The following is a 26,675-nucleotide window of genomic DNA, read 5'->3' as shown; positions in this document are numbered from 1 at the left end:
GTCAAAACTACATGAATATTACACGGGAATGTTTGGAAAGCTGAGCTTTGGATAAACAGTCCATTAGTGAGCGGTTAGGGTTAACCATGCACGTTAAGGCCAACTCACAGCAACAGCTGTTTTAAAATCTGTTTTTATACTTCTTTTATAACATGTTTCTGATTTTTATGCATGTTTGTTTCCTGTGAAGCACATTGAATGTCCTATATGTATGACAATATGTTATCCAAGAAAAGTTTCCTAGACCATGGTCTTTCAGTGAGACTGATAGTTAAAGCTAGTTCAATACAAAAGTCCAGCCAGATCGTTTTACCCAAAGGAATCGAGGTGACATTGGGCGAAGACAGGGTACACCCAAAGCAGGCGGCCAGTCCACTGCAGAGCCGCCATACGGAAAAGAAACAAATTCAGGACTCCGGTTCAGTTGGTGTTGACAAGTTAACTGAACACTCTCTACCAAAAAACATACTGACAGCCTCCCTACAGGATTTCTGCTGATGTATCGCCCTCTGTCTTAAATTATTTGGCCTGCAACAGGTTCACGTACTGTATATGTGTGTGTCTGTGTGTCTTCCTGTATGCATGTCATGCAGGCCATGCGACCTTTGAGCTGCGGCTCTGACTTGTTGGTAGTAACGGCTGGGCAGTGCTCGCAGCGCTGCCTGCATGGAAACACATCATTTATGCAGAAAAGAGAATCAGACACACACACGCACACACACACAAAGTCACATACAAATCCAAGGACAGATTTTTAATTTACTTTTGAAACCAATTAAACACAGTTTTAAATAGAGAAGAACCTGTAATCCTCACTGTAGTACAGCAAACAGCTAGCAGTCTTTTGAAACCCCAGTTTTATTTTTTTCTCTCACTGGATTAGTCTCTCCACATCCACTGCTATATTGTGCAAACAAACCAAGAGCGTTAGCTCACCAATGAGCCTGAATGGGTTCACAAGCTACTTTTGGACCACAAATATTTTCATCACTCTGTAGTTGCAAAAGGTACACGAACAAAGACAAATCCAACAAATGTACACACACGCAGAGAACAGAAAGAATCCAGTCATTCTGTGCAGCTGTAAGAGGAAATGTCTGTCATTGCAACATGATACAGGGTATGTATTTATCAGTCTAGTAGCATATATCTACGTGGAAGAATTATGTGTTCAGTGCAATGAGGACAACATCAACATTAAAGAGATTATGACGGCATGATGATAGAAAGAGGGGACTTCCATTATGCAACAAATGTAACAAAATACATCCATCACAGTCAGACGTAGCCTAACACCTCGGTGATCAAAACAGCGTTTCAAAAAGAAACATCTCAGTTCTGTCAAAGGGAACTGACAGTACTGTTGTAACTGTATCCCCATTATTTTAGGAAATCTGGGGACACTCTGGCTGTCTCATTCTTCCTGTGATCCTGCTGGTTATTTTCATTGTGACTGAAGTGGCTGAAAGATAATATAAATCTTCCCCCAGATCTGTCTATGACTGGTGCTGATGTATTGCAATAATGCATACTGCATAATTGTGCTTGGACAGTACTGCATACTGTTTGGACAAAGCATTTAGAGAGTACAATTACAGACGAAGATGGCTTGGAGTTCTGAGAGTGTCAATAGACTGACACTGTCATTGTCATGGTATGGGAAACTAATGTTAATGAGAACAGTTTTCTGGGTTTGGGTGACACTACAGAGAAAAAAAATCGCACAGAGAATAGTATATAGTGATGAAGTTAACTCAACAAGAGGCACACCTTGGGGGGAATCCTCAGTTCCTAGCTAATGTTAAAAAGAAAGATGTCAGATCACTCCATGGTCACCTACACCCGTGCAATTCAAAAAAGGCAAAAACCCAGACCATCAGCTCTAGTCCTGTTCTCAAACTTCCTCTCAACCATCTCAGTCTCTAAAGAGACCTGAGCTATGCAACAGACTGAGCCAAGTCACCAGAGTCTGCTGTAAAAGTAAATAAAAATAATAGAAGGTATAAAACAGTCTTTATGCACATGATTTGCAAAACAAAAGTTGTATAAAAAACACAGGCATTCCAACAAAGACTAGTGGCATTAGAAAGGTAGTGAAATCCACTCATCACCACCCCCAAGAAAAGATTTTCTTGTAATAAAATGCTTAACTTCATTAGTCTGTTTGCAATGTCAAACCCAATGTGCTGTCACACCCCTACAGTATGTAAAAATGGCATACACTGTGTATTTTTAAATGATTATACCAAGAAGATCCAACCTTTTAAATGCCATATAGTAAGGTTAGCCAAGTTTTAAACCTGCTCGTTAGACCAGTAAGAACATTTGCTATAAGGAAATTCAGTTTTTGGTTGCTGTGATCACTAAAAAGTCCTCACCACACAGTAAAACGTCTTGATTTCCTTTCTGAAACATGACCAACAAATACAGAAATAACACATTCCAGTAATAAATATTTCAGAAACTTGTCACAAATCAATGTGTAAATAAATAATCAATAAATTATAAATAAATACGAGTGGGAATAAGGGAAGCGATCCCCCTGATTTGTCACTTTGGCTTGAGCGCCTCAGCCGTCTTTCCCAGGACAGGATATCACTTCCAGAGACAATGAGAGCGTGCTGCTCTTCTTCTGCGACCAAGGTAACCAAGGGGCCTGCCGGGGGGCCGGGCCATGTAGTGTTTACAGTTTGGAGGGGGGGAGGGGGTCAAGAGTCCACAAAGCACCAGGTTGGACTGTACGTTTGCAGGAAGTCCGTTCCAGAGTGTCTCTGTCTCTGAATGACCCCTACCAGACACAGGCTGGAGTCTGGAGCGGAGCAGGGACGTTAGGTGCCGGGGGGTTGACGTTGTTGAACCAGACAGTTACGAGGGTCACAGGGGGAGAGAAGGCTGCTTCTGCGGGAAAGGACTACATGGTGATCCTGGAGGTTTGCCACAAATTTAGGACTGTAAGAATGCAGAGACACAAGAGAAAAGAATTTATCACTCTGTGAGAAATATGTTTTTTTTTTTTTTTTAAATAAGTGCTGTAGAAGAAGGGAAACAGTGGTGGGAGGACAAGGTTATACCAAATAAACACAAAAGCAACATATAGTAAAGGCCAAGGGACTGGTGTGGTTTGGTTACAGGTAAAGTTATACATTTTGAGAGAAAACCTTTTGCTTTCATAGTAAGATTTAGATGAGAGGATTAATATCAGTCATGTCTGTATATTAACCGCCTCAGAATATGAACCTCAGTATAGCAAAAAGACCCATAACAGGGAAAAACAGCTGCCCCAAAAGTTTTAACCTTTGTTTTTTTCTACAGATTAAACAAAGGAGACGTTACTTGTAAAAAAGAGAATTTTCTCTCCCAAAAAGTCAAAGTTTACCTTTAAAACCACCTCACAAATAAGGGAAGTGCTGCTCATACTTTGGGACAAAGTAGTTTGGTGAGTACAACAACAGAACAAAACAGGGTTAGAGAGGAAGGCCAACCATCACAGAACCGACCAAACAGCCTCCCACCTGTCAGCAGCTTCTCAGTTAGCTTCATTAAACCCTTCTAACCTATGATAAAAATAAAGATGGACAATTTCTTTTCCAGCTTGTTGCTAAATGCTGAATTAGCAAGACTCATTAAGCCAATTTACAGAGGACAGCCTGTAATACGTAAGTGTAACTAATTAAAGCTACTGGCTAAATGTTTTTGACACTTCCATTGATACTGATATTAATGATCAAATTAATGTCAGTTTATCATTGATGTACTCAAATACTTTAATTGTGTAACAGCAATGGCAAAGTGTGAACCTACTCCACTATTTCAGTATGAATACATCAGTATTTGCATCAAAATATAGAATTCCTAAAAGTATTCCTTGCTGCACTCAGAATAAGATTAATTATGGGTGAACTAATGTGTATGTCAGTTTAATGGATGATTTGTAATATCTTTAAATACTCAGCATCTTGATGATCTAATATGTTATTATCTAATACCACATATAATTATTTAATACAATGATGTCGACTTGATAGTGCCATTATGAGCATGAGTAATAGCATGGATATGAACCCGTTAAAAAAAAAAAAAACCGCCATGCAAAACTGTACATGCAAAGTTAGGAAATGTTCTATCAATCCTTCGTCTAGAAAGAAGTGTTGCATTATTTATGCCATAAAAAGGGTTTCAGCCATAACCAGCCCGCAATTTACTTTGTTTGGATGCAGATGTGCAACTACAAAAATATGTGAAAAAATCTATATGGACTCTAGAGTGATATAATTTTGTGGCATGTAAAGGATAGATGGATAGATAGAAAGACGTTGGTGATCCCAGTACTAGCAGGTTCTACAGCTTGTTACCTGCGGGCTAGGGAGGCTCTCCCTCGCCTTAGTTGTGGGGAGAGTGACGGTACTGAGGCAGCAGGCTGCTGACAATCTACAAGAAACTGATAAATTAGACATATACAGACTGATGACACTCAGGGTTAGACAATAGAGGAGAGAAAAGAGGGAGGACAAGACAGGGGGAGGGCCTTGTCGGGGACAAACACACTGACTGGTCGCTGATAATGTGGCAACAGTGGTTGAGGGTGAACAAGAAATGAAATCAGTGCTTCACATTGTATTGTCAAGCCAAATGAAAGAAGAGCGAGATGGGAAGAAGACAGATGAAAATACTTGAAACTACGTTGGGTATAAGCTGACTGCTTCCATGTAATCTTACTTAGGTGAATCTAACTGATAATGTAGTAAGAAAATAAAGCAGTCTGATCTGACCACACGGACAGGAACTATCACAGACAACACCGAAGCATCCAAAGACTCAAAAACATTTACACAGAAACACAGCAAACAGCAATATCGTATTGTTTTGTCCAGCGAAAAATGAGGACAAACACTTGGGATGAATGATGAACAATCCAGTCCTGCTCTTCAACACTTTCTTCTCATGGCCATTATATTTTTAAATGTCACACAAGTCAAGCTTCTCAGTTCTTTGTAAAAGCTGTTGATAGAGTAAACAGGTAAGATGCCTTGGTCTGTAAAAGGAGCTTTTCTGATGATGTGATTATCCAAGGTGGAATGAGGGTGGGAGAGTGACAGCATTTGACAGGAAAGAGAATGGAAACATGTTCATATACTGCCATCTGGTGCTAAGAATCCGCAACAATGTCAGAGCAGTTTGTCAGCGAAATGGCCATCAGTCATAGCATGGAGCCATTTCTTACGGCTCCCAATTTACGTTCATGCTATTTGTCATGCATGAGCAGTGTACAGATGAACAATAAAAGAGGAGGTTGAGGCACAGGGAGGAGGTCTGACTGGTTTTTTATACTACTCTCTAGAACCCATCAACCATGTTACAAGCTCTAAACCTGTCAAATGCATCTTTGAATTATAGAATTATATATACGTGACAAATTAAGGCATGCACAGATGAACAGGGAGAATTATAATTTTACAGGTTACAGTAACTGAGAAAAAATTATTAAAAGCTAAATAAAGTATGTCGCTAAATGTTTTAATAAAACAACTAATTTGAACATATATAATTTTTTTGCTGTTTAAATCTGCCACAGGGAGGTGCTGTAAGTCACAGAATGATGACAGATGCTGCACCCATTTCTCCTTTGGTTATTTGATGTAGACGATACAGGAATTACTTCTAATATGTTATGGTAAAATGCCTTATTACATTTTATGCTGTCCAGCTTTCAGTCAACCTTTACAAATGTTGAGGATGAACGTGGGCTCCTTCTTCCTAAGTTCTGCTGAATGTTCAAACAGTGAATATGTGAAACCAGTTTCCTCCTCTCTGTATCCCACCTCCATTATCCAAGCTTTCTGAGAACTGCGCACGCTGTGGACACTGTATGGATGATGCCAATTATCGCCTTGGACGAGGGTGAGGACATACTGAGGCAGGCCTATCAGTGCTGGCCTTGTGTGATGGGGACAGTCGACCTACGTCTTGTCTTGAATAAATGAGTCGTTTGAACTCTAACGTCAGCCACTCAGGCTCCACCATGGTGGGCTGGCTGTCCAGCGACAAACTGGAGTGACTGAGGTCAGTCATGGTTGCAGCTGGGGTCTGGATTGTTTCACAAAGTGTGTCTGAAATCCACGCAGACATGGACGGACAGGTGGTTATCTCTACAGAGGGAGGACAATTGAGGGTCAGGGAGGAGCTCAGGATGGGGGTGCTGATGATGGAGTAGCTGTGGAGCCTATTTGGGCTGGGTGGAGCTGTGAAGGCACCTCTGTGACTTACTTTGGGAGGGCTGCTTTTTATCTTGGGCACCTTAGCGCCACGGCCACGATGGGTCTGCTCATGGTCAAACTCCAGATCCTCCAGGCGTTGGGTCAAAGCCAGTTTCTGCTGGATGGCCATACGCAGAAGGGAGTTCAATGTCTTTTTCTCATCTTCTGCTGCTGCCAGCTGCCTCTGCATCTCATCCAGCTGGGTAACATACTCATCACATCTATAAAAAGAAAGGTAGAAGGAGAGATACCAGTTAGGACACATTGTATTATTCATATTAACACCTCCTGCACATTTACAGACTAAAAATATTCCAATTTTATTTCCTCATCTTGGGAGCTTCATTTTTGCAGAATCTCTCTTACCTTGTGGCAAACATGGCCCTCAGAGACGAGAAAGTGGCAGCGTCTTCTTTCAGAGCTTTAAGTTCGTTCCTCAGCTTCATCATGGTCTCTGTCACCATCGCCTTTTCATTCTCATACTTGCTCTTCAAATTAGCCAGCGCGCCCTCTGCTGTCTGCAAGACATGTGGATCGAATCATTTTAGGACTTTTTCATGATGTACTCTGAGCAAAGAAAAATCTTTTACCTGTTTATTGGCCTTGAGCACCAGCCTGAGCGTGGCTATCTGCTCTCTCTTGGTACTGAGCAGGGACTTCAGCTTCAGTAGCTCTTCCATACATGACTCCTTGTCCTTGTCGAGCATAGGGGCCAGCTCCCTGGCTGCAGCCCGCTGCCTGGACAGCTGCAGTGAGCGGTCGACAGCCCTCTGGAGGTGCTTGATCTGGTCTCTGATGATGGCGTTCAAGTTGTAGATATTCATGGGCTCCTTCCGAAGGTCCCCACCTGCCTCCGAAGGAATTGGTGAGGGACAAGGAGATATGCTAATGACTGGGGAGCCATTGGAGTTGCGGGTGGGGCTGCTATGACAGGATGAAGACTCCGCTGCGTTGGTTGTTGTCTCGTTGTGATGGGCGTCTTTGGATGGGGAGTCCATGGGACTGCGTGGGGACTCGGAGGAGCAAGCTGCAGATGCTGCAGCAAGGCGTCTTGCCAAGCGAGGTGAGAGTAAAGCCCGAGGATCATCTGAGCCTTTCAGGCTGCCGCTGCGTGTGACGCGGCTCTGGCGGTAGTAATCCAGCATGACGCGGTTGGGTGTCTCGTTATTGCAGAGACAGACATGGTGATAGAGTTGGGCCAGCTCTTCGCTGAAGGTTACCAGCTCATCCTGTGCAGTGTTCAGCATGCCCTGGCTCTCTGTGGCTGTGCTTGAGGCCACTCGAAGCTCTGCCTCCAGGCTTACCACCTTCTCTCTGCCCTCACGACAGCTACGCTCCAAGTGGGTCACCTGTTCGGAAGAATTTAGTTGGACATTCAGGATGTCACACGATGCAAGTAAAAAAAAAAAAAAAAATTCAGTAAAGAGAAATGTTACAATAAATATAGAAATCTACACATGAAACAACAAACCTGTTCATTCAGTGCCTGGACTCTGTCGTCACTGTGGCTGTCTCCCTGTCCCTCCACAGCCTGATTATACTTCTCCTTCAGGGCCTTGAGTTCTGCTTTCAGGTCGATCACCTCTGTCACTGCCACCTTGTACTTACATTCCAGGATCTCAAAGCCGTGGATGTCGGGATCATGGTGACCATTGGCTGGCGGTGATACAGACCCACCATCAGGCTTTTCACTCTCTTGTGGATCATCAAGCTCTTTCTCTCCAATGAGACGCTTCATGACATTGACGCGCTCCGTGAGGCGATGGACCCGCTCGTTCTGCTCGGTCAGTGCGCCCTGCGTGTGCTGCAGCTGGATCTGAGACTCCTGCAGGTTCATGAGCAGCGCTGCTTTCTCACACTCCACCTGCAGGGCGGGAGGATACACACCAACTTGAAAGTATGGGTCGAAAAACCTTACTACATTATTGTAGTCAATATAACAACCTATTTATATTTCTTATTAATAAAAAGAGGATCAAAATAAGTCTATATAACTATAAAAATAACAACAATAACGTCTTACTTGCGAAATATATTATTATGCAAGCGAATGAACAAACACAAGTGAACCGTGGACAGCTGATTTTTGTACAAAGCTGTGCACTGGCTGCTTCCCCAGCTTTAAAAGGGTGATACTTTACAAAACCAACATCCCTGAACAGTGGCCATGGAGGAAAAACACAAGGGTGATTTTGCAACATTCAACTAGCAATTAGATGCCCGATACTGCTGGTGGTTACATCCTTCACAGAACAATCAACTAGAAACGTGGAAATTGATGAGAGTGTAATTGTGTTATTGGAGAAAGGCACACTGCTAATATCACAGCCGCTAATCTAATTTTCTATTTCCCAATGGAGTTCAGCTAAGGAAAAAAGATTAAAGAGTAAAAACATCATTAGATTTTAGCATCTAATCTGATTTACCTCCGAATATTACTTCAGATTCCATGTGTATCTCTCTTGTCCTGCCCGTTATTCAAAGTTTAATGAGAGTAAGAGAAAGTCTTTGTTTTTGTGGCTGTACCTCATCACAGTGCAAGTTTTGAAATAATATTTAAATGTAATATAGTTGGCTAAACACTTCTGTTCCCCCTCCCTGTTCTGGTCTGAAGGCAGAAGTAGTCAGTTTCTGGTTCCATCTTACAGCTGGATCTTCTCCTGCTGCTTAGTGGACGCTAATCACCCTGACAGGGCTTTCTATGGCACAGGCACACGTACACACAGTGACTCAACTGGTTGTTGAGTGTTGAGTGTATATATGTTCAGTGGCTATATACGTTAGTACTCAGCACGCCTATCTTTGCCAAAATGACGTTTAAGTGGCGGCCCGGCTGTCCTTGAAATGAAAAAAGTTAGAAATAAAGAATGTGTGAGAATAAAACTGTGAACTTTTATGGGAAGTTGAATTCACAGTCTTCGATCCGATGACCCACCTGTAGCAGCTGTTGCTTGAGCTTCTGTATCTCTGAGAGGTTGAGCTCACTGAATAGGTCTGGCACAGGGTGCAGGGCTTCTCCTTTACGGCCTGGGCGGTATTCTCCGTTCATCTTAGCCAGCCCTGTGCCTGTATGGAGGTGACCATTGCGCCGGTTGCTGTCCTCATTGTTGCCATTAGCAGCAGGGATGGAGGGGCAATTGGTGCCGTTGGTTCCGTTCGTCTCCTCTGGGAACTTGAGGCCCTCAACGCCAGTGACAGTGAGGGCCAGATGGGCCCCTGCTCCATAGACGCTGTCGCTCAGGCTGATGTGGTGGGCCAGCTCCTTTCTTAGGTTGTTCTTCTGCTCCCGCTCACTCTTCAGGGCATCCAGAGCTTCTTCTAACTGACCTTCAGAGATTTCCTTTAGACGTAAGGCGTCTTCAAGCTGGCTGTTGAGGAGAACAGCCTCCTCCTCCTGAACCTTGATTTCATGTTTTAGTCCCTCATATTCCACCTACAGACGGGATAGGAAAGAAAAGTGTGTTTGTAAATGACATATGGGTATACAGACTTAACATGAGATGACATTATACATTGGGGGTGCTATGCCACTGACTGGGGCTAAAAGTTGTTCTCTGTACAGCAGGTAGAATCTATGACAGCAACATTTCAAATGCTGCTTTTATTTTCATGGTTAAATAGAAAATGTAATTTCCATTTTAATTGATTTGAGTTTTGCCTGCCTTAGAGTGGAATATTTTTTTCAGTACTGGTGAGTTGTTGGTCTAATAAATAAATAGTAAAAATAACAAACCTGGGACAAATGGAAGGACAAGTTATATTAACATTTTGAAGTAACCCGCTGCTGTATGGACTAGTGCTGCTAAATATAATATATTGTTATACTCCAAAATAGGGCTCAATGATGTTGTGATTTGGTCAGAAAGTAGATCAAGGCATTCTTTTTCAATTCAGTTCATAACACTGTATCCTCCCGTGACTCAAGCCTTCCAGTAAGACCTGCAGAATTATATCACCAGTAATGATTTTTGGCCCATTATCTGCTGGAGCACAAAGCGGACCTTGGAGATTGTGACTACATCCAGTACAGATACAGCATGACCGTATGTAATTGGATAGGGGATAACGTAACCCCTTCGGCCAGTAAAAGCGTGAGGAGCACAGTTTGATGAAGGGCTTCACTACAAGACATAAAGGGAACCATGTGGTTTTGGAAGTGACCCTGGGAAACAGTGCGAGCCAGTCATCCCGAATAAGACCGCAGCTGCTTTCTCATCATTAAAAGTGGCGACAAATTGTACTGAGCTTTGACTTGGATGAGTAAACCAGTGAATAAAATGTTGAGTGTCTTCATACCGACCTGGCTCTGCTTGAGTGTGGAGACCAGTTTCTGCAATGTAATGTTCTCCTCCTCCAGCTCTGTGTAATCCTGAAGGAGCCTGGTCTCCCTGAACTTGTACTCCTTGATCTCCTCCCTCATCCTGCTCCTCTGTAGCTCCAGCATCTCATTGCTCTGCAGCCCAGAAAAGAGCGTGAGAAGAGAAAAGCAAAGAGAGAAAGATGGATACAGGAAGGAAAAAAGAGGAAGCAGTGGGAGAAAAGATGGAGACAAAGACCAGAGTTCAGTGCTTCTTCTTTTCCTGAATTGCACTTCTTCTTAGTAACACGAGAAACTTTATAAAACAGTTTCATAAAATTAAATGCAATGACTCAGCACTCTCATGGGCCCAGAGAGATTTTTTTTTTTTTTTAAGCCGTCTACTGTGTAGACACAGAAACGTAAGCACATGCTGGACCAGATAAAGTTTCGGTGGGAGAAATGCAGTCATATATCTACAAACAGCAGGCGGCAGCACTGAGAATATTTCATGAGCCAGGCAAAATCATTCGAGCTCACATAACTAGCTATGTTACCTGAAGGCACGGCGAAACGGATGAAGATCTCTGTAAACTTATTAGACCCAGAATGTCAACTTTTATCTACTTATTGATAGGAAAAGTATAAAGAGGTTAGAAATTACAAACAGAATACAAATAAACACACAGCATGGCTTGTATGAAGTATAGCATAGCTCATAATGACAGGCTTTGTGTACACGGGGGTATTTCGCTCACTGCTTCCTGTACATATGGCAGAAGTGCTGACCCAGACACACTGCCAAAATGGCTACACTCACACACCCATGACGCCTCAACAATCTCTAGACTTCTGTATTAGTTTTGGGGTTGATGGCAAATTTGGAAGTGGCTACTGGACTGAAACTAAAGGCCATTATGATCCACTGAACTTTTTGATTTGTACAGCGTCTGACAGCAGCTCACATACTGATGGAGCGAAAGGAGTTTAAACTGCAAAGTCCGCAGAAGGGCAGCAGGGCTGCTCTGTGGCTACGCCTAAATGTTTCTATACTGATTCAAGAAAAGAAAATGTAGAGTTACACATATCACAGATATAGATATTGCATATTCACACCAATATGTGGAATTAGCAGAGAGCTGTGTATAAAGTGGACAAATTTGGGGGCAATTATCAGTCAGGCTCCAAACAGGGATCAGGGGCTATAGTGGCCGGGGTCAGGGACAGTGCCAACACACACCATTGGCACTTGGCCCGCCAGAGCGGCCCCTGACCTGGAGTTCATGCAGTAGCACTGACTGCTGCAGCAGAAGTCCAGCCATGTTGTATTTATTCATCATTACCAAAACCTTACCTGTGGAAATGTGTAATAAAAACTACGTTCCCTGTATATTCTTTACTGTAACTTCTGCATGAAACCAGCAGCAGCTAATTTTGTGCTACTTTACCCAGATGTTTTCTTTCCTCGTCCTTGATGAAGTGTTTGTGAACGGTTGTTTGGAATTTGCAAAAATCTTTTGATTATACTTGATTTGTGACAAATGGAGATCCCGGTGTGGTTAAAACACCTGCTTCTCCTCACGAAAGAGGTGACTCCTCTTCATTAAGGGCATCACACATGTGTATTTCTAAGGAGGGCAGAAAGTATTTAGTGGAACATCATCAAAGAACCAAGATCATGACGCAAACAGGTGAGAGGTGCACCATGACTATTTAGACCAGGCGTATGAGGTATTAGTTTCCAGTAGTTTTGACTTTGACTTTGCTTGATGGGGCGGGGGCCCAACTATAACACATACAGAGAGCAGCAGTCAAACCTCTGAATTTGGTGAATGGGGAGTGTGTGTCCTGTGGACGTGGTGTTGGTTGTTGTGTGATGAGAGCAGCCTGGCTCACTCTGTTCCTACACATGTGCCGAGCTCAGGGCATTTCACTTATTCCCCAGCTTAGCACCGGATTTGCCCCCCACAATGGGGTCGTGGCCGCGGCGTCTGACCCCGGCTCGAACTTCTGACTGCATTGCCCAATACGGTGCAGACGTGTGGTGTATGCTTGCATAAACAAACGGCCAATGTTTTCTCTATGAGGTTGGACCCTGTTCTGTCTGTCACTCTGACCTTTGACCTTTAACAGACAGTTGGATCTCATTTGGGCTAATGGGACTAGAAGTAAGATAAAATTGTAATTTTTGCTTTGTTTATTTATTTATTTTGCTGCCGAATCCTAAGAATTTTTTAAATCTTTTAACTACAAACAGATGAATATTAAATACTATCAAGCCCAGCTGTCCCGTTTCAGGATGCTCACCTCTTGTAGTTCCTGCACGAGTGCATTGAGCCTCTCGTTTTCCGACTGGGCATTGGAGGCCACAGAGCGGCTCAGCGTCACCTCCGTCTGCAGCTCCATTAGGCGGCCTGTGTAGTAGGCCTCCTTAGAGGCTGACTCCTGCAGCAGAGTCTCCTCATTGCTCTCCCCGTCCTCCGCCACCTTACGCTGGTTGGTGTAGGCCAGGCCAAATGCCTGAGCAGGATAAAACATATTAAGGGTTAGAAATGAACAAAACCTGAAGACATATATCTTCATGAGAGGAATTTGTATCTATCCCGGCTTTCAGACTTGACCCCTGCGTGTTCTCCTGATGGTCTTTTGACCACCCGCGGCGTTGCTTTCTGAGGCCGTCCCTCAAAGATACCTGTTTTGTGTGTATGGGATTGTGTTTCACTGTGATCAATAAAAACACTGTTCCCATTTTCCTGACACAGGTTTTTGCAGCCCTGAGCGCTGACTTGTCATGATAAAGGACCTGACACCTGATTGAGGAAATCAAAGCAGCCATCAACAGCAAAACAGGCCAACTATCAGAGCCTCTGTACCACAGTGCACAACAAAGTCCTGAACACAGACACAAATTCACAAGTCGGAACTGCTCTGCGACATCCATGGCACTGCTGCCTTAGCAGTTCAATAAATGCTCTCGACAATTCTTCATTTTCTCGGCAGATCAGCAGGAAAAAATGAGCATGCTGCCTGAGACAGCCTCAGTGAGAGATTTGTCTGAGAAATATTTGATGAAACTGTAAACAGTACAGTATGTATCGTTATTTCCTGGACAGAATTACTTGACCAAGCAGCATAAATCAAAAGGGGCCTACATGTTTTGGACTAAATGTATTAATAATTCACTCATAGTCGCCCCAATCTCACTTTGCCTTGGTCACAGCACTTCCGCTGTTTGGGCTAAATCATTTGTAACCTATAAGGAGTTGTTACTTGTGTGCTGCTTGCTTTTTTAATTCACTGCTTGAGTCATTATTCATTTTTTACTATTGATTCAGAGACTAACAGATTCAAGCAGGCAGCATGCTGTTACATTGGGGTGATTTATCACAGCCAGAAATCTACTGCAGTACAGATTTTTAAGTATATTGCAGTGTGTTGTTTTTTGGCTGTTTAACCACAGTGAATCTATGTCAGGAGGTCACATCGCTCTGTTAGATGCTAAATAAATTTTTTGTGTCTGAATGAATGTGATGAGGTGATTTCCTGGCAGGAGGATTTGATTGCCACCTAATTAGCTTTATTGACCATCTCTGTCTGTCACATCAAACGTGCTGCTTCTTTACCCATCGCCAGCAGCTCAAAAGGTATTGAACACTTGATCACACTTTTCCATTTTGTCAATAGATAAACTCAGCACTCGTCTTCATGTTACAAAGCAGGTAAATCAAATGCTATTTACCTGCAAAGGCACTGATTCTCCCAGTGCGCTGATTTATTTGAAAGCAACAGATTCTTTTGTTTACCCTTTGAATATAAAGTGTAACAGTGAGTGTATGAATAAGAGCTAGCAATCTTCTGACAGGCAAAACACCTGTAAATAAGCAAATCATTCAGCCATTCAGCCAAAACAACTGTCCCCAGGGGCTTGTTTCATAATGACAGGAAAAAAATCCTGTATTCAATTTTTTTTCTCATTTTCTCATTTATCACTCCTTGTCTTTCACACTCTCTTGTTCTCACTCCCTCACACCCACTCTCTCACTCTCTGGAGGGAGGCACAGTGTGACTGAGGCGAATGATTAAATGGGGGCTGGCTTCTGGAACAAAACAGCTGATTAATTCTTAGCACAGTGTGACTGAGTGAGCTCCAGTTCTCGTTTCAAATGTAGATATTGTCAAAGTCTGGGGCAAACCCCATCCCCGCCCCGGCAACAGCTGAGCCCCACAGGAGGGAAACTGAAAGTCTGTCCTCACAGGAAAACAAAGTGTATCAACAAAAGTGTTATTTTCACTGAATCCCAAATTTCAAACTCATTCATTTCAATTACTCTGGTTTGTGAGCAAACTCAAAAGAATATTTGAACCTCAGCCCCTTTGAGAGTCAGATTACCTGAAACAAATGTAGAACTACACTGTAACGGACAGAGGCACAGAGAGGTTGCCCCAGTTGCAGTTGGTGATTCAGCAGCTACTCAGCCACGGAGAATCATGGGGGTCTGGGACGCGTAACGAGAGGCAGATGCTTTTGTAACAAACCTACTTTGTGGGCTGAGCCAAACTCCTCAAAGTCTGCTTGCTCCATCTGCTTACCGCTTCTCTTCAGGGAAATCACAGTGAGTGACACTGATGGCTGAGCTTCCAACGTTTGCACATAAAGGAACACAGTGGCCCCGGCCCTCCTGTTGCTCATGCACTGTATAGCTCCTGGTGGGCTAAAAATAACACTGAGCCAGCTCTGTATTTTTCAGGCTAATTACTCACTGCATGCAGCATCATTATAGTGATGTGTCTGCAGTGTTCCTGTATGTGTCTTAGCGGCTAAATATAGAGTTGTTGGAGCCTGATAACATGAAGAACAGCATGGAAGATTAAAATTTTATATTATTTCCTAAGGACGATGTTAATATGGAGTCACTGATTGGCAGCCTATTTGGGTTTAATGCATTCAACCTTGAGGCTCCTCAGCCTTCTGTGCCTCAGTGGATAACGTCCAGACAATAAGGTTCCCATCTATAGATATTCATCCCTGGGGCCATGGAAAGAGGAACGGGCAGAAGGAACAAACCAACCAGTGTGTGTGTGTGTATACAAGTGAAATGTATATCTGTTATAGTCCATAATGAGGAGTCAGGGGAGGGCCCATGGGTGCGTGATCTTGTATTGGAGTGGGTGTATATACACCAAGAGTCTACTTTTGTACCCAGGAGGGAGAAATGAGTGAATAATATCTGAAACAGCAATTAATCTCCACCAAACTTTCACTGTTAGGATAACATTCGAGGTGTACTCACCAGCAAAGGCTGTGTATTTATAGAAGGCAAAAAAAATCTTGTTGAATGTCCAGACTTGATTAAAACAGCAGGGTTAGAGAGCAAAACCTGTTCTGCAAGATTGCAAAGACTGGAGGCTGGAGGTTAAGAAATGCTGCGGAAACATGGACACAGGCACAAAAAATTACCATTGCTCAGTTTTTAGGATTTATTTGTGTCCCTTTGTGTTCAAGTTCAAAATAATGCAAATCTTAAATAGATTTTTGGGATGATGTAATATTTTAATATCGAAACTGAAAATCAGGATACACTTAATTAATTGTGAAGCACTGCGCAGTCTGAATTGGTGGATATTGTGACAGTGAGAAAATTAAAGGTCAAGGTCTTTAATGGTGCCAGGTGGCTTGAATAAATTCTAATACCTATGTCTTGCCAATTTATATTTCATTAGTGTATGAGGTAAGCCTTTACTGCATTTGTTTCAAATATGAAAACAGCTCTGAATCTCAATCATCAACTGATTTAAATATCATCCAAAAGACAGCTTACTCGGGCAAAATCTCTGCTGTGACGGTCATCTTTGGATGAGGTATGGGGGGGGGCAGAAATTCTGGTATTAGTCAATTCATAAGACGCAAGATTCTTATGGCTGAAACACACACACACACACACACACACACACACACACACACACACACACACACACACACACACAGTTGAGTCCTGTCCAGATGGCAGACACAGCCAACCATGTCAGGGATTTCAGTACCATGGAGAGAGACATGCAGGACTGCTGCTGCAGTGAGGCCACACATCTGTCAGCGTCTCGGAGGGAGCTGTGTGTGTGCGCAGTACCTCTGTTATTCGTTTTTTTTCGATGATCTGTTGTAAGGCATGTACACAGCACTGCCCTGACAGTTTGAGGCAAAGCAAGTTAATCCATTCGCAAAAAATAAATAAATAAACAAATCATCAGCGGGAAACCAGCTTCAAGTGTAAAAGTAGACATTGGAGGCATAAGTCAGAGGGTCGCGTGAGAGGCCTCAACCTCCAGCCACAACAAGTAAAGCACACACGAGCACCCATCAGCCAGCAGTGACGGAGTAAAACACTCACACAGATTTGTTCCTGGCTCGCTCACTGTTTTGACAAGTGCACTGTATGACTGCAGTCAGGGGTGGTTAACACACTGTGGCAGGATGAAAGGAAAAGTTGAATTTCTGAATTGTTTTTTGCAAACTCTCTTTGATGTGTCATGCTAAATTTCAAAGAAAACAGATGATGCAGTTTCCCTATTTTGGTTAGTGAATAAAGTTTTAGAATTTTGACAGACCCTTACATTTTCATTTTCAAGTTCATGCTTGCTAGTAACCTTAAATATTACTACAATCCTGAGACCAAGTTGAGTTTTTTCCTCCAGACTTTAAAAAGCTTCCTCCAGAGCCACAAATGACAGGTTTGATAGAACTTTAAAATTTTAATGCCGATGTACTTAAAAGCTGCACCATGATGAGCCGTTAAAAGTATGTTCGTGGGAGACATTGTTCTGGCATACTGTGCCCTCTAGCAAGGGCATAAAAATGTCCTCACGTACTTCGCCGCTGCAGGGAAAAGTGCCAAGTCAAGAGATCTGTCATCTATAAAAACACACAATCACATTTCCACTAGCAAGGGGAAGCTGGGTAATCACAGCCCAGCTAAAATGGAGGTTAGTCTCACTGATAAAATTACCAAATAAAACAGAAGATCAAATACATTATTAAAAATACATTCAGCTATGCATATATAATCTTTGCATGTTTTTCTAATGTATGTGTTCACACACCGACAGAGATCCTCTATTGAATCGGTAGGTTATTGTTGTAATACTGTAATACCTTTCCTTTAATTCCCTCCGCTGTCAGAAAGCTCTTTTGTTCATGAATTGTTGTCTACAAAGAGAGGGAGTCACTATGACATGAATGTTTTAGAGATAGTAGGGTGGGAGGAGGGTGAATGTGAATTGCCCTCCTTACAGAAATGCTATTGAGCGCACTGAAGCCTATTATCCCTCTGATAATAATATGCTTTAATACTGACGTCCAGGGGGAAAAATAAATAAATAAATCTACAACCCAGGATAAACGCAGAAAAATGCCTGAATGAGCTTTGTCGTGAAAATCCATGGCTCATACGACAAATCCACTATAGTGTCGCATCTGTCGCTTTCTCCCAAACACAATGTGCACAGGACGTGTTGCTGAAAGGTCTGCCAGGGGATGTACTGTGTTTTGTTGGAAAGATGATGTCTTTTAAAATGATTTGATTTGGCTCAGGTCTGCTCATGATAAGACTGTTGGACTTTCTCCCAGAATGCCTACCACTAATGTGTGCTCAGTCTACGCCTGACTGAATGGACATTGAATTGGGAGACAGTGAGGCAGTAAGATTTGTTTACCGAATCCCGAATGACTCGTTATTTCCTATTCAAATTCCTCCTTGTACTCGTCTTTCCTTAAAATTTTTCATTGGTTTGCCATCTACCAACGTAAGGAGAACACAATTTTATGCTTTTTCCATTAAAATACCAAGCGCAGATAAAAGTGAGCAGAAAGGAGAAAAACCCATTAGAGCACCAACAAAACTGCAAAAACTGTACCAGCTGGTCATGTGTAGCTTTCTCTCTGCTTGGTAATGTAGCCTCAAGAAAACCATGAACAAGCTGACAATAAAGCAAATGGGCCAACCTTCAGGCCGTTTCAACACACAAATGCAAATTTGTGCAAATTGAAAAATACACATGGCTGCAGGCACGATGGAATAAGCACATCACTGTTATTCATCCCTGACTCCTGCCGTTCATCATCCACGGCATGCAAAAAAAAAAAAAAAAAAAAGGCTCTGAATGACACTTTAGTCCAGAGATGCTTCAACCCAGAAGGAAGAGATGCATCTTTACTGTAGAATAAACTATTAATTTCATTACTGAAACATTTTGAGTGGTTGATTACATAACTGCTGTATTGTTTTTTTCTTTAAGATGTCCAACAAACGCAAGAGCGATGTTCGGATTTAAACATGTCCTTTGTTGAAACACACAAGAAGAACAAGCACCCAAAATTCAACAAGCCTGCCGAGGAATACGTGTGTCAACCCGCCGTGATGTCGCCCGCTGGTGTGTGTACTCCAGCCCCGAGTTTGCTCTGTGACTGTTAGTCACCATCTTGCTTTTTTGAAACAAGAGGAAACCATATTTAGATGTTGGGGCGTAGCAGAGGATGAGTCAGGGATGGATCTGACCTGCTCTGTACTCTGCTTCCTGAGTGTCAGGGCGGTTGTGTGTGGTACAGTCTGTCAGCTGTATGGTAGCCACACCCTCATTCATACTGGATGCTTGTGCTCTATTGTCCTCTGCATTGGACAATAAACATTACGTGATATGGAAGAAGATGTGAAGCTACTGACTGAGACCGTAGAAGTAGACAAACTTTCTCACAGACTTCTCTCAACCAGTGAAGCCGGACCCTGATGGTCACAAAATAATTTTGAACTGGCTTCACTTTTCAGTGTTTTTCTGTCTATACAGACATCCAACATTTGCTGTCCCTTTCTAGCCAACTCATGTGCACTGCAGCCAAATTCAATTCTAAAAAGAGACAATGCAGCTTTGTGCGTCTGAAAGTGCAAGTATTTGTGTGTGTAACTATATGAGTGTGTGAATGCGAGTGTCCCAGAAAGAAAAAATCCTTGTCCTCAGGGAGCAGCCTTAAAGCTCAAGGGAGGCTCGGATGGACTTGAAAACTGAAGTTACAGGTTAAACAAGGCTAAAAAGATCTTTTTGAAACAGAATAACGCACATCCTCTATTTTTTTTTTTTTTACCGAATTCCTCCCATGTTGAATCCTTTCCTGCCCCTAATCCTCCAAGGAGAAGTTGTTTCGAACACTTTATCCATTATCCAGAAGCCTTAAAGTGGTTTCTTCCTCAATCATAATCCTCCTGAATGACAACAGAACATTTTAAATCTGATCTGTAGCTAAGTGCAGGGTCTCCTCGGTCATAAGACTTTTTCAGGAACTTGCCTCAGGTAAAGAAAAATTAGAGCACTAATGCAGGCAGAGGGAGGGGGAGAGTGGAGATTGATCTACTCTGTCTCCTCTTTCATACACACTCCTTCTAGTCCTTTATCCCTTTCTGTGACTAGGTGGTGGAAATATGAGTAATGAAGATGGCTTTGAGAAATAAAAAGACAAAGGTGTTTGAAAGCCTGCGGTCTGACTGGCAGCATGTGTTGGTGCCAGTAGACGCCGAGGGGGGGGGGGGGGGCAGAGTGATAGGAGACAGATAAGATTGTCTCCTCTTTCTACAGCGGGCCTATCCTGATAAAGAGGACTCACCCAAGCCAGACGAGCACCGGCTACATCCTGAACCACACACGGGTCCTCTGGGTGACTCAGGGCTTTTGTGCGGCTCAAGGAGAGCGGCCATGCCAAGCCTGCGGAAAGTCGATGGTAGCAGTGGCACTTCATTAGGGACATGCAACGTTTTAGTCCTGTTTCCATCTAGAGGTCCAAACCTTTTTTTTTTTTTTTTTCCCCCCCAAAACACCATTTTGCTGTAGCACCTTAAAACTTCTGCCTGATAGCTGACCGTTTACAGCCTGTAAACATACTGGCAGCTCCACGAGGGTGAGATGTTTCTTTGAGATACATGCCTCCAATAAAACTTGGTCTATTTAACCCCCCGCCCCCAAAAAAGCATGTGAACAATAAAAGTCCTTCCCCTTTGCTTAACATGACACCATTTCTCCAGTGATGGAGGATAGGGTCAATTAAATGGCTTAACTAGGAGATGATTTAATGCCTGTCTAAGCATATACATCCCCTGACAGGGTAAATGTGACAAAGACAGATCTTTGGAACCTCATTCTGTGTCACACAGCCATTATGAGTGCACGTTTGGGTGTGCACACGCTCATGCATGCCAGTCTATATGCGCTCTGTAATTGTGATGTCCTTGCTCTACATTGCTGCTGGACATGACCTCTCGTCATCTAGAAAGGAAGCTTCTCTTTTCCCTGCACGCAGACACAATTATCAGGAAGGAAGCTGAGACTTCATTCGATTGTCTACACACAATCAAACCAGAAGTCAGCTGTGCTTTACAACATACGGGAAAAAAAGTGATTTGATTCATGTGAATTGTAGCAACAAACGTGGGCCTTTGGGTTGCAAATACAAAAGTTTTCCTTGTGAGAGGGCAGGCTGCTTTTGCTACGCTTTCAGAGTTTGCAGCACACACAGCTAAAGTAGACGACTAATCAATACAGCAGCCTGCAGGCAGGGGAGTCCTGTTCCCTCTTCCTTCTGCCCCTCTACTGTATTTCACTGCAGCAAAAAGGAGCTTTCTGAAAAACATAGTCTGGGCAGGCCTGAAGGGTATCTGCAGAGGGGGGGACTTCATTAAATAATTTCCCCTGGCATGTGAGGATCATGGGATTTCAAACACAGGGACATAAAAGACTAAGGGGCGATGCAGAAATTATGGAGGAATGTTTTAGAGTTTCGTTGGTAGATTCTAAATCACTCTGAGCACAGCGACCACTCCCCACTCTCTGCCTTAAGCCAACACTACCATTAAATGCTGAAACAACAACACAGGGACCAACTGATCGCAGCCACACACCACAATGACTACTCTATCCTGCCGCCCCACCCTCTCTGGTCTCAATCACAACATCCGCACCCAGAGCCCCCACCTCTACACACCCAGGCAGAGGAGAGGGGAAAAAATACACAAAGGAAAGCAATACTCACAAGCATGAATGTGGCTCTAATGTGCGACTCAACTACAAAGACAAATGACCTTCCCATCAGGCCCTGACAGAACACACACACACACACACACACACACACACACACACACACACCAATGGTGCTTATCTCTATGCTCAACTGCATCGCTGAGCTTGTTGCTGGGGTCACAGGTCAATGCCAGCTAACCTGGAGCATTCATGACTAAGCAGACCTTCCTCCCTGAAAATATCCATGCCACTGAAACTCTTTTATTTATTTTATTAGAACGTGTATGTGGTCTCATTCTGATGAGAGCTTTTGCTGTGAAAGACAACATCCTTGAGTGAGCTATACATTTATTAAGTGTTGAAGCTGGCTGGCTGGGTGACTGGTGTCCAGGAGATGCCACAAAGAGCCAAAACAATACTCCTTTGTCGTAAAAGCTTTCCAAGTGTCAGATTCAATAGCTGTTCTCTGTACTATGATCATGCGAATCACAAGAAACCTGTCAAGTGCTTCACTGTCACCCAGAATTTCCAGAATGCATCATACACTACACACAATAGAGAACAGTTTAGCTCAGACATGATATTTTCACCACACAGAGAAGAAATCGATGCATAATTCCTACTTCACTAGAGGGGGTGGGGAAGTGGGGGGTGTGGAGCGATATGGAGAGGAGGAGAGCCATGGGAAATGATGAAGGGGATGGTGCTGAGAAAAAGTCAAAGAGGGGAACACGAGGTATTGATTCATCCCCTCCATCCATGTTTACTGCCTATGGAGCCTTGCTAATGTAAAAGAGGAGCAGGGAGGAGGAGGTGGAGGAGGTGGAGGAGGTGAGGGGACAGGAACTTGTAATGCATCCTTTCTGCCCCAGTCAGGGAAGATAGATTTACAACCGCAGCTGCTCTCGTCCCAGAAACGGAGGCTGGTCAAGCACACGAGGACACTGATTCACTGTGGAGAGCAGGTTTAAATACCTAACTTTACCACACTGTCTGCTACATTTTTACCAGTTAACAGGGAAATATTGTCAACACCTCCCTGACCACCTCCTGGCTCTAGCTTCATTTAGCATTCAGATGTGTGTGTTTTATTTTTATTTTTTACATAACAATTATCCAAATTAAAGGAACACGGTGTTGTGATCACATTGAGCTGATGAATCCTGACTGAATCATCCTCTTTATATATTTGAAGTTACGCTGTGAACAATTTGATGCAGACCTCATTTGGCATTTTCCTTGTCCTAAAGCCCGGAGAACAGAACTGACCTGCAAAATGCCAGTTCTCAGCATATCACAAATGTCAATTCCGCCGTAGACTTTTAATTCAAAAAGAGCTTGTCAAAAATAAATAAATGGATCTGAACAGATATGTTCTGACAGCTTCGGAAATGGCTAAGTCAGATTTCCTCTTCGGGCTTGTATTTAGCACAGATAAAATCTGGAAGATTGAAATAACCAATTAGCGAGTGCAGGGCCACTTTTAGAGCAAAAGTCAAAGTAGAGAAACAGTCCAATCTGAATTTTTATGAAAGCAAGTTGTGCTCAATCTACAGGCAACTTTAACTTTAAACAGTGTGCTGAAAACACTTAAACTGTATGACTACACTGCCCTTCCTACTCTGCAGTGATGGCATCTCCCTCCTCCGGGCCTCTTACTGTGTCCTATCTGAGGTTGATCTGCCCGGAGACAGCACTAACAAGACAGAACCAGGGGGAAAGGGTGTCTCCATCACTGCTTAGGCAGCTACCCAGAGACTTACGGTACACACACACACACACACACAGGGTGGTGATGTGAAAAATGAGAGAGTGATCGGGCCGGGAGGCGGAGAGAAAAACTGAGGAGGAGTGAAAGAGCTGGGTGAAGGAAAAATGGGCAGGAGGGGAGTGGACACTACAAAACAAGAAATGACTTTTCTGTTGTCAGCTGCCAAAACGCACTCTCAGCATCCTATTTCTGTCCTGAGGCCTCAACTGAATTAAGTGATAGTAAATATAGCTAGAGTTTGCCTAAATCTTGATGATTGTTCTGTTTTTATTTTCTAATATTAAATATAGCCAGATACAAATAACACCCAGATACAGACACACCAACGGCAATTTTTCCCAAACCAGGTTCCCTAAGCTGAGGCATGAGGGTGTCCAGCCTGTGAGGGGTGAATGTGTGTGTCGATGTCAGCGTAGTACAAGCAGCGCTGCAGCGAGCTGTTCTCCACCAGCTGGGACCTGGACTGAAGGCAGCGGCCCCGAGCATGGAAGACATGCTGTATGTGTAACTACACAACATAGTAGGAACACACAAGTCAATCTGGCCAGCTTGCACATGCACACCTGCCCAGACAATAGACTCTGTTCCGTGTGATAAAAGAAGCCAAAAACAAGTACAAGCTTCAGGTTTTGCCGGTACACCACGGTAGCTTGTGACATGTAGTCTTTCAAAGTTTTTTGGAGGTTTTGATAGAGGCTGGATGAAACGTAGAATACAATTTATTCATAAATACAAGGGTGTGACTGGACTGTGTAATGAATTTATGGTTTTTCATACAAATCACCAATATTCATGAGATAGACCACTCGGTCCCAGAAGCAATCCCAATTTCCATTTTCTGTTTGCCCTTTGATAACACACCTCTCCTGAGGACAGGGAGAAAGCACACATGATGTTATTGTTGTGGCAGGTTCGCGCTGCAACACGGACTCATATTCATGGAATTGTGTGACAGGCAGACAGACAGAGCGGGTCCAGGAGGTGCTTTCCTGTGGAAGTAATATCACCGCTGGAAAATGTTCCTGTCGTCAGATGAGTGCAAAGATGGAGACAGACAGGCAAACAGACAGACAGACAGGTGGGGAAGCAAGGAGCATACTGTATGAGGCGTTAGGTCAATACAAAGAGCAGTGCAGCTGCACTTTTGTACGACTTATAGCTGATCTTATATATCAGCGACGGAAATCTAAGTTTGATTCTGCATAAAAAATAAAAAAAAATCGACCATCCTATTCCTCATCAAGCATCTCTATATTTCTATATAATTTTCTTTCCTGTCTCACCCCCACCCCCCACCCCCCGCCACATCATTCATCAACTAATAATCCATGTGTGCCACATCAGCAGGACAGTGTATTAAGTTGCTGCTGAAAACTCTATAGAGATCCCTTTTACTCTCTCAATCTTGGACTGATCAAATATTGAATATGACTCAGGAGACGAGGAGTGGGAGATGTAAATATACAGCCACACATGCATAATGTAACATGCGAAGTGGCAGCCATATACAGAAGCTTGAGCATGTGATGCCATTATTAATTAATTCTTTTTTTATTTTTACATTTGGCTTTAAATTTGCTCAGCCAGATGAGCAAGAAAAGCTCACTGATGGAGTCCATCTCAGTCATGTCTTTATAATGTTTTCTTGTTTTTTTGGGGATGACATTATTGTACCATTTTTGGAGTCTGTAAGATCAGTGATAAAGGGTAAGACAGACAAATGAGTTGTTCTCCAGATGCAGATGTAATGTCATTTTCAGTATACAGTATGGGGAGAAATGGAGCTCAGGTGAGGTAGGATGGGGGACTGAGGTAGTTCAGTTTGTCATTTGAATTCCATAAACTGGATTTCAAACATTTTTGAGGCCTTCTTGGTCGATTAACTGATCATTTGGTCCATTTAATGTTAGACTATAGTGAACAATGTCCAGTACAATATCCTTTAGTGTAAAACAACTTTATCACGTCTTTTTTGTCAATGAAGTCATTCAGAACACATCAAATTTGTCAAATATCCAGCAACTGGAAGTCAACAAACATTTGGGATTTTGATCAGCTAATCATTTTATTGCTGCTGCTCTAATGTTTAAATGGTAACTGGCTCTGGTAACTTTAAAGGCCAATGTGAGTGCTGTCTGTACCATCTGAGATGACACGGCTTTTTGAGGAGGCAGCCCAGGGCAAACATCTCTTTCTTACACACACACACACACACACACACACAGCCTAAAAATAATAAAAACACTGCCTTCAGCTCTTACTTCTTTTTGCCCTTCAGGTGGGACATCTCTATGGGCATCCTGGAGCTGTGAAGCCTTGTCAGCATTCACCTTTTGCCTTCCTGTGCATGTGTGCAATAATGAATGAATGAATCTATAAACACTCACTTTGAATTTCAGATCTGCAGCTCTTATCTTGACTGAGTGTGGACTCTTTACAGTCACCAATTATTGTATTCCACTGTTTTAGATTATGGATAAATTGCTATTACCTTAAGACCTGATGCTCTTTCACATCTTTAATAGAAATCCTTGTGTTGACATTTGGATCAATGGGACAACCTGTGAACAACTCTGAAGATCTAATTACTGTGAAGTTCTTGAAGGGAGGAAAAAAAAAAAACAAAAAACTGTGTTGGCTAAACCGCAGAAAGCTCAGCTCAGTCCCAGCAGAGTAACCTGAAAGTTAACGGCGGGCGCCACAGACAGAAGGAGCCTTGAAACGATAAAACAGACTGGTGTGGGAGGTGGAGGAGGGTGTTACTGTCTGCTTACAGAATCCTGAGCTTGCAATACAGAGCTGCTGTCTGAACACTCTCACTGGCCTCACTGCACAGACACAGCTTGAATTATTCAGGTTTTTTGTTTTTGTTTGACAATAATCACAACTTATTTATATATGAAACCTGCATCGTGATAAGAATAAACCTTATGCAACCAATACCTGAAGGATTTACAACTGAATCAGACAAACCATGCTCTGGCCCTGATGGACCCCCCAGCTGCAGCTGATCCTGCACACCTGACTGCAGTGCCTCTGCCTCGGTGAAACAGCCCCCCCACCCCCTTTCCTCCGGCTCGCCTACCTCCTGTAACTGCTCCAACTCCTTCCTGAGAGTCTCCTGCTCGGTCTCCAGCTCCACATACTTCTGCTTCAGCGCCTGGTTCTCCTCCAGCACCACCAGCCCGCACTCCGCAGCCCGGATCTTCTCCCGGTTGGCCTCGGCCAGCTCCTGGGTGAGCCGCTCCACCTCGGCCCGGTACTGATCCACCGACTCCGCGCATCCTACACCGGCGGCCAT

General features: G+C 43.2%; 1 protein-coding gene across 2 annotated transcripts; it reads right to left on the bottom strand.

The window, feature by feature from the left end:
• Positions 1-786: 786 nt before the first annotated feature.
• bicd1a (bicaudal D homolog 1a) lies at positions 787-26,675 on the bottom strand. Of its 2 annotated transcripts, XM_029522934.1 has the most exons (10): positions 26,460-26,675; positions 12,859-13,071; positions 10,555-10,707; positions 9,190-9,687; positions 7,726-8,118; positions 6,845-7,603; positions 6,621-6,772; positions 6,265-6,475; positions 4,353-4,438; positions 787-2,949 (listed from the first exon to the last, which is right to left on the bottom strand). In XM_029522934.1, the coding sequence occupies exons 1-10, from the start codon at positions 26,673-26,675 to the stop codon at positions 2,829-2,831; spliced, it is 2,802 nt and encodes a 933-aa protein (XP_029378794.1). In that variant the 3' UTR covers positions 787-2,828. The 2 variants fall into 2 exon arrangements, with proteins under 2 accessions (XP_029378794.1, XP_029378793.1); XM_029522933.1 differs by lacking the exons at positions 787-2,949; positions 4,353-4,438 and having other exon boundaries at positions 5,881-6,475.

This window comes from Echeneis naucrates, chromosome 16, assembly GCF_900963305.1.
Source record: "Echeneis naucrates chromosome 16, fEcheNa1.1, whole genome shotgun sequence".
NCBI classification, from domain to species: Eukaryota; Metazoa; Chordata; class Actinopteri; order Carangiformes; family Echeneidae; genus Echeneis; species Echeneis naucrates.
The sequence above is the reverse complement of the archived record's forward strand: the minus strand, read 5'-3'. Positions and strand labels throughout refer to the sequence as shown.